This window comes from Atta cephalotes (genome assembly GCF_000143395.1).
Source record: "Atta cephalotes unplaced genomic scaffold scaffold00005, whole genome shotgun sequence".
NCBI classification, from domain to species: domain Eukaryota; kingdom Metazoa; phylum Arthropoda; class Insecta; order Hymenoptera; family Formicidae; genus Atta; species Atta cephalotes.
The window spans coordinates 4,665,333-4,678,490 of record NW_012130069.1 but is presented as its reverse complement, the minus strand read 5'-3'; the positions used below and the strand labels follow the sequence as shown (position 1 = coordinate 4,678,490).

Here is a 13,158-nt window from a genome sequence, read left to right as displayed (position 1 = left end):
CAGCGCCTTCGGCTAGACAACGGCCTGTTAGCCAGCACCCTTCTTTTCCAGACAGCTACTCCAACATCGGCGCATGCGTATATGGTTTTTAGACCTTTCGATCCACCGGCGGAGCACGGCTTTAGCGGTATCTTCTAAAGCGACCCAGGTCTTTGACTCCGCGTCTAGCTATCACTTTCTGAATTTCTGTAAAGATAGAGAGTGATTTCACCATCAGTCGATTGGAGGATAGTTGCGCTGGTTGCACATCTGATGACTCTTGATAAAGGAAAGAATTGGATTACTCATAGCTTTAATGAATATAGTAATATGATTTAACAATATCTAAAAATGAAGATGATAGTATTTATAATTAAGTAAATGGCATAATGCAGTTTACTTCAAGAAAAGAGGTATATATAAGATATATATGAAGAACTATAGAATTGTTTTACATCAATAATGTTATTTTATAAAAACACTATTTTATACTTATGTATATTTGTGTACGGAAAATGATTTACATTATTTTTATTGAATTTTTATATTTGGAGCATCTAATAATTATTCAATGTTCTTTACTTCAATGTTCTTTGAAATTATTTTTATTTTTGTTACAATATTTTGAATTCTTCTATCGATAAATATTCAACACACCTCTATTCCGCCAGCTGGCAGCAGTTTCCATATATGTATGTACATAGTATATCATAATATACATGCATATAGCGCAAGTTAAAATATATGTATGCATATACAAACTCCAATTCTTCCATAGCCTATCAGCTGACCACCCAGAGTCAGTAAATGATTGAATCAATCTATCAGTAACCGATTGATCTTGCATTTGCATTTCGATTTAATCATGTTGTGTCGTAACATCTTGAGGACACATACTATCTGCAACAAACCGGCTATATTCGCCTGCTTGCAGTGTTTGGCGAATAACAATCTTAATGTGACGTTGAAACATCCAGAGCAACGTTTGCTTGTTTCGGACACACGTGAATGTACGATCGGTAATGTTCTCGATCAATGGAGTCGCCGATTCGAGAACGAAGGCGTCTCTGAACCAGTAGAATCCATAGAACATATAGTGGCGCACGTTATAGGGATTAAAAAGGTATTCGTAATTTTGCTATTTTCTCATTTGTGACATTTTGTAATCGACGTTATTTAACAAATTAGAAAGTATTAGTACTATTAGAAAATATTAATGACGTACATTAGAGAATATAAGAGTATAATAGAAATAATCTTTGCAAATAAATTTAATAATTTTAAAGAAATATTAAAACTTGATCCTAAAGATCTATTGCTAGATTTTAAATCAATAAATAAAAATTGCTCTAATTCTCTTATTATTTCCAGATAATAGATATTTGTAATGTCAGAAATGATACTCTCAACGCGAGCCAGATTGAGAAATTGGAGTCGTTATGCGAATGTCGTTTATCTAGGTAAGAGGCCCTTAAAAAAGGCCTTATAGTCTACTATACTGGATCATTGCACCAAGTCTTCATCATCTTTCGCTCGCTTATGAATGCCAAGTCCTTGCAGGATGCCAGTTCAGTATATTATTGGCGAATGGGATTTTCGAGACATTACCGTGAAACTTGTACCACCGATTTTTATTCCTCGTCCGGAAACCGAGATACTGGTAGATTTTGTGTTGAAAAGACTGAATTTGTCACAAGCTGATAGTTGTGAAATTTTAGAAATAGGTTGTGGTTCAGGTGCTATATCACTTGCTCTCGCACACGCTTGTAAAAAGGTATGTGAGAGTATTTTTGTTGAGCTATTTTTTTTAGAAACAGACTCTGATAATTATAATTGAAAAAATGACATTTATTTTTTTTAGATAAAATGTATAGCGATTGATGAGAATTTACATGCTTGCGATTTGACGATAATAAATCGAAGCAAATTGGATTTAACGGAACAAATTACAGTAATACATGCGACTCTAAAGTCAGATGCAAGTATTGAAATCTTGAGCAATTTGTATAATGCTGGTGATAGCAAGGATTTGAATTCAAAATTGTTTGACTATGTGATCAGTAATCCACCGTACGTGCCAACAAAGAAGATATCGGAATTACAACCTGAGATAAGAATGTAACGTGCAAAATACAATTGTGAATTTTAAATTATAAATATGTTTAAATTATAAATTATAAATAAATTATAATATTAAATTATAAATTATAAATATGTAAAAAATTAATAATATATTTATTATGTAGTTATGAAGATCTCCGAGCATTGGATGGCGGTGATGATGGATTGAAAGTAATTAAGCCACTTTTAAAGTATGCTGCAAAAGTATTAAAACCTGGTGGACGTCTTTTTATAGAAGTTGACCCCACTCATCCCGAATATATACAATTTTTTACAAATAAGTATCCTGAATTAAAACTCCATTATGAACACGCATACAAAGATTTTTGTAATAATGATCGTTTCGTGGAAGTATTGAAAGTCATTTAAAGAAATGATTTTTGACGCTATTTGTATTATTTTGTATATGGTTATTTTAGAAAATAATCTTAATAAACAGCATTATTAATAACATGCATTAGATTGTATATATTATCAGTTTTTAATAATATCTGATTTAATAATATTTTTTTATATTTCATTATAATATAATTAATATATGAGTTTAAAGAAATTATAGAAGAAATAACAACGATTACTAAATTTTTTTTCATTTATGATTTCCAACAAGCATGATCTAAATCAGGCCTGTTTCCAATTTGAGCCAAAATGCAAAGTCACCGACGCAAAAAAATTCAATGTTAGTAAAATCTCGGGAACTGTAAAGTGTTGATAAGCGTCACAGATGCGTATCGACACTTTACAGTCTTCGAAATCTTACTTACATTGAATTTTTTTGTGTCAATGGCTTGCTTTTGGTTTCGGAGCTCAAATTGGACAGGTCTGATCTAAATAATAATTGATACGATCAACGTGATGCTACAAACGCTTTGAAGCGTTTTTTAATTGGTCAGTTTGTAACATTTTTTCTTCTAATTAGTCCATCAAACGTTTCAAAGCATTTGTAACGAGACTTTAATGACAGCCAATGTCATCAATATGCCAAACTCTGCTGCAAACTTGAGAAACTTTAGACATTGTTATGTATTTATATATAAAATTCCATAAATAATAATTAATAGTAATGATGATAAATTCATTTATAAAAAGTCGCTCATCGCGTCCAATGTACAGTAGGCATTAATGCAACCGCAGACAAAATTACGTAACTATAACTTGTAAGTTAAAACTTTTCTATAATGCGTAATATACAATGCATTAGAGAATCAATCGATCAAAATTTTTCTTTTTCGTAAAATGGGAGAAAAGGAAGGATTCTGATTAGTTGATTTGCTTGACGCACTATGTGTTCTATATTAGCCTGTGCTGCTGCCTTAGGGTTGTCAAATGTTTATGTTATCCACACAAACTTGCAGCTGTATAAACAATCGATTCAATCCTTATTGAGATCCAATAATCTCTCACAACTCGCCGGCTTACATAATAAAGTAGCTACAGTGTCGCTGCGTTTGATATAACGCTGAGACACTACCGTATTTCCAGTTATTGCATACACTTTATCTGTGTCATTGATACAGGTACATATTTCTATATTGGACAGATTAGTAAGTATTATTTTAATACTTTTTATAATTTAATCAGTCGAATTTTTTTATCGTTAATTGTATTGCATTAAATTTGCAAATGCATTCTATGTTTAACGTAATGATATATACAATGACTGATTAATAAATTAAATTCGGTGATAGGATTTTGTAACAATAAAATTACGATATTATTTGTCATCTCTATAATGTTTATGCTTTCGTGTAAATATGAATACGTGTAAAATGTTCAGTTTTGCTATAATTCATATAATGGAAAACTTCAAGTTATAAAATTTTGTGAAAAAGATTGATTGAATATTTACATTGTTTTTTGTCTTACACTTAAATATATCACTTCGCAGACATTTAAGCTACACTATTGTACTTGCTACTGGGCTTTACTGGGATGAGAACTTTTCAAGTTCTTTTTTGATTGATGCGATTAAAGGTACTGCAGGATCTTCTGGTGAAAGCCTGTTATCTGCTAATATACGCCTGGTATCCACTTCTGGCAAGTTTGGTCTATGAAATGGACCCGCGCTGAGTGGTCTTGAGCCCCAGGCACCGCGAGAATGAATTGATTCGATTTGCCCAGTTTCTAGAATATCCTCGTCCAGACCTCTACGTGGTAATGATGTACGAGGTCGCGTCTTCATTTCCATCGTTGGCGTTGTTACTGGGCTGTAGAGTTATAAAATTTTTTACTACTCAATTAATTTAATTATTTATTAAATTTATTTAATCTACGAATAGTATTATACATAAAATATGTATAATAGAATAGTATATACTATTAGTATATACTATTAGTAGAATAGTATATATTATATAAATAAAATACCTAGTAATTACGATATTATTTTTCTTGGGCAGATAAAACAGTTTAAACCGAGAAAAATCGTTGTTTTACTATTTCCTCGATCATTAATGAGGAATTAATAAGTAAATAATTAATTCATAAAAAACTTGCGAATAAGCGTCCGCGAATAAGCATTTACGTGATTCGAACGACAAAAAAATAGTTTAGCGTTACGCATTATTTATGGTTGCTAGGCGTACGTTCTTCCATTTTCCCCAATGGCTTGCCATGCGCGTAGCAACTATTTTGGCTGAATAGTTCATCTTTCTTCCTCTTCTTTCGTCCTGAAGAAAAAAGGAAGAAAGATGAATTGGTGCAAAAGTTCAGCCAAAAAGAATAGGCTTCATGATTGTTGCATAACACTACAAAAAATGGTTTTTGCTAAAGTCTAACAATTTAGCTAATGCAGATTTAAAAATAAATTTTGTTGGATTATGCAAAATAATTATGAACTCAAGCTATAATTGCTAGAATATCAAAATTTTTTGCATCATTGCTCATCATGCTTCAATTTTCCATCATAATTACTTTATTGATCCATCAAAATTATTTTAGATCTGTCTATCTAAATTTTTAAATATTTCTGCGGTAAAATTATTCATTCCGTATAATTTTTTCCCATGAGGCATGTTTTCATTAGACACATTGATTCATGGACCACCCTTAATTAATTTTTTATTAATTATTTAAAAAAATCGATAAAGAACTTTCCTATTCAATTTTACTCGCTCCTGTTTGCGAGAGATGGCACGATAATTAGACACTCCATATATAATGATAAAATATATGGCAAGGTTTTCCACTGTAAGTGATTACATTTAAGACATTTATCTCTTATTGGTTTTAAAAATAAAGAAATATACGTATTCAGTGTTATTAATAATTAATATAGCGATTTTAGACGTTATAATAATTGCAATTATTTGTTAGAAGAAGAAAACCAAGGATGTATACCTGACGTGGGCGGATTTGCCTTTGGTTTCTGAAAGTATCGCGAGTGTATCCGCTGTACATGCAAGGGTGATCGGCTGCGACGATCGTTGCGGCTCTTTGATCTTGATATCTCTGCTTCCGAAGAGACTGAAGGAGTCCTCGAGCAACTCGTGAAGTCTCCTCCTGGCGCGGCCCACGGGTCCGGATGGTAGATGGTACACTCCATCGATATCCGTTTCGGACGTACCATTACCTTTAGACAAGTTGAATCTTTCGAGAGATTGTGTGAAGAAATAAATATTTCTTACATCTTGCAGTAATCGATTGCGAACGAATGAGTTGGAGTAACTTTACTATATCTTAGACTAAAATAATTCGTAGAAAGATATTACTTATTCGTTCGTAATCGATGCGAAGAGAAATATTGACGTTGCTGGAAGAACATTTTTAAATTATAGATATTGATATTAAATAATTCGAAAAAGTAAAATATGTTTACCTTCTGTAGAAAATATCTGTTTCCTAAGATTCCAAACAATCGGTCCTACAGCTCCAGGATCCTTTGAGGCACTCGATGTTCTTGTAAGAAACGTATCGTTGATATTGTCACTTCTATTGTGACGCACTAATTCTGGAGAATCGATGTCTAGGTGCCTAATCTAAAAATAAAAACATTTTATCATTAAAAATATATAAAAATATAACTGATTTATATCGATCGGTGATCTAGTTCATTTTCCAAAAATTACCATGACTGGTTCCAACACTTTTGACAATGGTTCTACACTACGCATACTAGGAAATTGCTTGCACGATGGCATTGATAAATATGATCGTGGCGAAGCAGTAGATTCTTCTTTATGTTTTGCATAACCGTTCTCTAAAGACTCCAATGTCTCTATGTGATCGGTTAACGACTCCGGTGATTCAGCTCGGTCCATTGCATTTGTTCTTATCATTTTTCCATGAGATGCTCTATATTTCATACATGAAATGTACAATTATAGTATGTATATACTTTATCTTTTATTTACTATTTATTAATTTAGATTTTATATTATTATTTTCAATTCTCTTATATGATCATGTAGCTTAGCATATTAATGATAAATCGTCCCTAATTAGAGTAACTCCGACATATACGCCACACCTAACAAAAACTTAATTTATTAAGTTTTCATTTACTATTTTTGAAATAAACTATATCAGTAAAAACTTTGTCTACCTACTGTTATGAAAAAATATTTGAAATTCGAAATATTTATTTTTTGCATTAAAAAAAGAACTTTTTGAAACCCTTGCATTTTGTCATATAATATATTCTATAGAAGTGGGATATACAGCTTATAGAGAGAAGGGGGGGAGGGGTATATGTAGCTCATGAAAAATTTACAAATAATGCTAATAAATAAGACGTAAAATGACACAACCTATAAACTATGTCTATAAAGACATAACTTATAAAATATGTCTGTAAAGGAATCTTATTAAGGAATAAGAATGATAAATGTGCATATAAAGTAATAGAGAACAATTGCAATCTTCCTATATAATATTACAAGTGTTATTACGTGAGATATATATTTCATGTAATGCGTTTATTGCATTTCGTGTATTGAATCCAATCTGCGCACTTTGTATGCTTTGGATATAAATCCCACCCGCTAAAAGTGCTGTATAATCTCAAACCGGTGGGATATACAAGACAACAAACTAAACAAAGAATACAAGAACAAAGCACTTGTATTTTGCTATACAATATGCTTTACTATTTCTTTACTCTTATATATGTCATGAAATAACCACTAAATCTTTTACGCACAATAATTATTTTATAATTTATGACGGCGTTACTTATTACAGTGACAAATATAATATGAATTCAAATATAAATTCAAATATAAATTCAACTTACAATAATTTCATTAATATTAACAGTAAGAAGCTGAAATCATAACACAATACTAATATAACATAAAGGCATGTAACAGAATAATTGCGGAAAAATTATTCCCACTTCTTCTATTTTTTCTGATTACTACGTATTTGTCGGAGTTACCTTAAGTTGTCAGGAATTTTGGTGATTACTTTGCTTTTTTTGTTACGTGTTTTTGAGTACTCCAAAGGACCGATCCACGAGTTTTCTTCGGTTCTTCGTCGTCGTCGCTGGAAACTTCATGAATGCCTAATTCCAGACTATCGGGCGTGTCAGGCGTGATCGGAGTTCGGGATAAAGTCCGCGGAGTTTGCCGCTGACTGGTACCATCGGTCTGCGAACAAGGGTGGGTCGAATAAAAGACAATGAAAAGTAATAATTTGCTCGACGGAGTAGGAGCAATATTTTGTTAGAATCGATATTGTCCTGACATCATAGAACTGAATTATCTTTCCTTCTAATTTTCGACGTCGTTGATCGTTCGCGTGTCGTAATGGTTTTAATGCGTCGAGCTTATTTCCCTATGGTACCCCGTAACTTTTATATCACGCAAGGAAAGAACTTTAAAAATTATGAATTCTTTTACAAAAAAAAATCTTTCTCAATTCCGCACGATATTTAGCAAAACGTACGTTTCGTCGTTTTTATTATACGCTCTGCATAATAAAATGTAACAGAAATTTAAGCTAATTCGTACACTGACTCATACAAAAATTCGCAATCTTAATTCAAAAAATGATTTTTTATTTAGTTAATAGAAGTAGAAACCGTATTACACATACCTACCTTGATTTCTGTTTCCGATGTTGAGAATGCAGTGTTATCGAGACCGGACGTCGCGGTTGCATATTCACGTTCTTTTTTAAGAATACTTTTATTCGGCGGTGCAACGACAGCGCTGTGTGCTCTTTTTCTTTTGGCAGCCAAGATCAAACCAACGAGAACGAAAATTAGCAAAACGACACCCGCGCCAGCGGCACCAATTAATAGCCATGCGTCTCTCCTTCTCGATAAAGCTAGAGGTCTACTCTCTTTCAGATAAGCTACGAGAGAAAATAACATAATTTATATGTGAGGATGTAACATGTTTGTAATAACAATTTTACGAAATCTTTTACGAATTCTGATGAGATTGTTATTTACTTACGTTCACTTTGAATAATTACCGGTGCGCCGAGTTCCAAAGCGACTTCTTGGGGTGAAAGAAGCATCATATCTCTTGCAGCCATTTCAGCAAGAACAGGCTTATCATCGAGATGAACTGAATAGATCAATCTCATCGCACCTTCGAAAATGCTCGTATTCTGCATTCTGACCTTTACTACTCCCGGAATCGAACCGTCCGCTAAACGCAATCTCGAACGTACACTTGTACTCGCATCTTCGTTATCATTAGATTGGCTTTTAGAGATGCTTTCAGTATTCAGTTTTGAATCAGATGAAGGAAATGACATAGATTGTGACGGGAATTGTTTACTAGAATCGTCAATTGTATCAGGGACAAGATGTATTGAATCGACAGTTATAGATTCATCGTTTTGTATAGAAAAGGATTTTGTTTCCTTTTTCAATGTTTTTATGATCTTTTTCAAAGCGGAATCGTCTTTTGTAGATTTATCATAATCGTTTGTTGCGTCAATGTCAAATACTGGCAACAACATCTTTTTTGGTCTGGGAATTTCGATCATTCTCATGGACTTAACTTGCGAAACATTCGAAAAGTATTTCTCGTTAACTAAGTTTCCAACACTCGTTTCAGTTCTTGCGTGAGTCGTAGAATTTTCATTGGTACCAACTGTTAATTCGAATAATTGAGTTTCAGTCGTATTTGCGGAAATTTCTTCTTGCGGAACTTTTACTTGAGATGAAGTTTCAAAATGTTTTTGTATGTTCTGTGAATATTGAAAAGAATAAGGATAATGAAAGAAATTAACATCTAATCGTTTATTATACCTTTCGATTAATAAAATCACGTAATAATGCATCTCTTCGCGATCGTGGATCCATCGACAGCACACCAAGATGCCATTGTTGCTGTCTAGAAAACGCGGCTCGATACAAGCGAGCCAATCGAAGCTCAACTTTGGGCGGTACAGCTTCACCTGGACGAAGAACTGTTAACAGCCAGTACCTGTCAACACGAATTTATCTTTCTTTGTTTTATTTCTCAATATCGCAAAGCAATATTTATACAGTGCTATTTATAGTGATATGCTAAATTAATATAACAAACATATACTTATCATATTTATTCGTTCATCAAATCTTTTTTGTCATTTGTTAAGATCTTTTTATTTTTTCAATAAAAAAAATATTCTCTAATAATTAATCTACCTTGGACCAGGATCATCTCCGATAAGAATTCCGATACTCTGATCATCATCGTTCAATCTAGGTGTCGGTTCTATGCACGTGACGCATTCTGGATTGTAAGTATCGGGACGATGAGACGATATGGGGTCTTTCTCATCGGTCGGGGTATAAACTGTGACTGTATGAACGATTGTTCTTGTTTCGTAATATGTTAAACCTTGACTGGGATCCACCCATGGCGGCGCGTCTTCCAGACCAGTCCAAAAGAAATCCTGAAGATGCACCCGCCGTCCCGGCAGATGTTCGATCACGATAACTTCGTCTTCTGTACATTAACGAAAGTTGATATATTTGCTTTTGATTTTGTCGTGTGTATAACATTTTAAAAATGAGTATACAAATGTACATACAAATGTACATACAATACAATAAAATATTTATTATTAAAATTATAAAAATTACTTCGCCTGTCACTTTTATGTTTTAAATATCATTATTTATATCATTATTTATATTAATAAAACGTTATATAGCTATTGTGTACTTAATAATCATAATCGGCCATTGTAGACATTTAATTTCCAGTTCATATTGATTGTGTTCTCACATGTACAGTCTAAAAGTGAAATTTTTATTAATAATCTTAAATTATTGCCGTAGTCTTGCCTTACATAAAGTAAAAATAATTTTTATTTTAATTACGATAAATACTGATTTTTTATGATATTACTTATAAAATTGTAAAAGAATCTCATATTTTATTGATAAAAACTCATTCTTCGAGAATAAGAAGGGCAAGAAAACAACGATGTTTATATGCGGAAGCTTTTCCAGGAGATACTTTGTCGATGGGGCCAATGACCGGCCATCATGCGACTTATCGGCGATGTCACGACATCGCTGAGGATGAGCCGATCATAATAAATGCGACAATAAAGATGGAGGACTAAATTGAGCTTCCTTATCACGCGATCACGTGATTGAAGATCATAAAAGTTGTACAATCCATTCACATGCGTGAGTAAAAACTGTTTTCTTTCGCATTACGGATTAAAAATATAATTTCTGTTGTTGTTTATTATGTCATTCTAAGAATTCCGGGAGTAACGTACTCTTGAGCTGAAAGTTTCTTATTTATTGTATTTCACATTAATAGTTAAAAACTGCACTGAGAGAAAAATTTTTGATATTTATGACTTATATAATTACAATATTATATTAATCATAAATATGATTGATCTCAAAAATAATTATAAATTTTATTTAAATTATAGTAATTGTATTTTTATAATAATAATAATATGTAATAATATATAATTCTACTATAATTCATAGTCGTTTCGGTGATAACGATATATTTGTTGAATTAAACGTATAGTTATGAATTATTATTATTAATATTATAGCATATAATAACCATAACCATAGTCATAAATATTAAAAAACTTTTTATGTAAGTAAGAAGTTTACGTTTTAATACGAGTTCAAAGTGAAGTTGATTTTGGATATATTGGACAATTTCAGATGTTGCAACTGGTCATTGCTCGAATTATCGATCAATTATGACACTATGTGGAACGCGTCCATGATCTATTCTGCTCGCGGAATTTTTTTCACGTTGTTACGACGACCTGGTTTCACGCTTCGTTTGACTTTCCGGTGCGGAAATATTGTTAAAGTTCCATGTATCATTTGCAGTTTCGCAACTTTTTATAAGCGAGCGATTTATCCCTGTCTTCAAATTCATCTAATTATCAATGATTCAGAGACTGCAATGGTTTTGTATATATTGTAAATATAGTATACTCTGCATTAACATAAATGTCTTTTCCTGTTGGTGGGGAACTTATTCAATCATTCCATATATACGCAGAGTTCACAATCACGCGGCATACCTCAGGTATTTTTAGTACATGATGGTAGTGTTAAATCAATAGAAAACGGAGTTCCTATGGTGAGAATGAGTCGAATTGATCGCTATTAACCCCCGTATGCTCATTCCATTACATTCTCGTTGATATTCTCGTAAATTTACAAATAGTAAAGTACACTGACATTTCTACGACATATATATGACATATATATATCAAGTAATCAGTAATAAATATTACGTCTGACATAACTTGTTTTAAGAAAAATTTGTTTTTATGATATACTCATATTTTATAATATTACAAAAATATTACTAACAATAAATAGATATGTTACAACTTATTGTACATCTTACCGCAAAATAGATCAGAATAGTAACACATCGTATTCGCGTATATATAAGCACGTATATATAAGCACGTTGATAATAATATCGATTATCTAACGCATACACCTGCATAAGAGCGCTGAATTACTTAAGTTATCTCTTAGACTGGTGTCTAGCCGACAACCAGTTCAATTTTGAGTAACGCGAGTTGGTAGCCCATTGATAACAAGGTCATGGAAGAATGCACCCTGCGCGGAAATGAGATCACGGAGCGCGCAGCACATTGCTTGTGTTTTCGTGTGCACGTGTATCAAACGATGTGAAAGAAAGGTTCCGAATCGATCGAGCACGTGGAGAACCACTTATATGCGACCTAACTGATTCACACGCCTATCTGTACGCGCGTAAAATTTGTCGCGTGATACTATGGGGTAAAAATATGTATGTTATTCGCGTAGGATTCGTATTTATATAATAATTTATATAAGATATATGAGTAATAGTAAAAGAATCAAAATGCTAAGTAGAGCGATTTCTTTAATGAGATAAGTCTGCATTAAACTAAAAAGGGTAGTAGCGTTCTGAACAAATAATCGATAAGAAGAAATAAATACAAAAAGGTTTGAATGGAACTAGAGTGCAATATGAATTACTAATTACAAAAATAAATACTCGAAGAAGCAAAACGGTATATTTTCATATCTTTATGTGTATCACTATTTTTGTATAGATTTGTCCATAGTGAACGATTTTAAAGTACATCGCACTAACCGGCTCCTGGTGGCATGGACGCGAGCACTCTCGTGATATTGGAGTTTTGCAGTAAGAAGATTGCAATCTGCACGAAAGACGCGGATAGCGTTCCACGCAGTATACTGCATAGTAGCATCGCGTTAAGCGCTCCCCGCTATACTGATTTGACGATACAGGGTGTTCATGAGTAACAGTAGAGTCTTAGAGCAGAGTAGAGCCTGCGCAGAGGTTGCGTGAGTGAAAGAACTGAATGTAAATGAACGTGTCAGATGGACAGAATTGAAGAAAAAAATAGTCATTGACAATTAAGATATATTATTTTACTAATCTCTTCTTTTTTTCTGTTTTTTTTCTATACTTGTTGTTTTTATGTGTAACTAATGTATTTCCTACAAAATTGTAAGTTTATACCTCAATCCAATTTAACTGTAATCCTTTTTACCTGCTGTTGCTACGAACATCCATGTGAACTAACAATTATGTGTCTCGTCTAAAAAGTTTCCTTTTTGATAATCGATAAATTAAAATTAAATCTTGA

General features: G+C 32.6%; 2 protein-coding genes across 2 annotated transcripts; one reads left to right on the top strand and one right to left on the bottom strand.

The window, feature by feature from the left end:
• Positions 1–844: 844 nt before the first annotated feature.
• On the top strand, positions 845–2,469 carry LOC105626349 (hemK methyltransferase family member 1). The gene is made up of 5 exons (XM_012207651.1): positions 845–1,102; positions 1,351–1,439; positions 1,540–1,753; positions 1,841–2,097; positions 2,226–2,469. The coding sequence occupies exons 1-5, from the start codon at positions 845–847 to the stop codon at positions 2,467–2,469; spliced, it is 1,062 nt and encodes a 353-aa protein (XP_012063041.1).
• A 1,555-nt stretch (positions 2,470–4,024) lies between these two features.
• On the bottom strand, positions 4,025–12,756 carry LOC105626348. The gene is made up of 10 exons (XM_012207649.1): positions 12,639–12,756; positions 9,689–9,992; positions 9,308–9,485; positions 8,502–9,246; positions 8,141–8,397; positions 7,507–7,688; positions 6,168–6,393; positions 5,918–6,077; positions 5,440–5,671; positions 4,025–4,307 (listed from the first exon to the last, which is right to left on the bottom strand). The coding sequence occupies exons 1-10, from the start codon at positions 12,754–12,756 to the stop codon at positions 4,025–4,027; spliced, it is 2,685 nt and encodes an 894-aa protein (XP_012063039.1).
• Between the last annotated feature and the right edge of the window lie 402 nt (positions 12,757–13,158).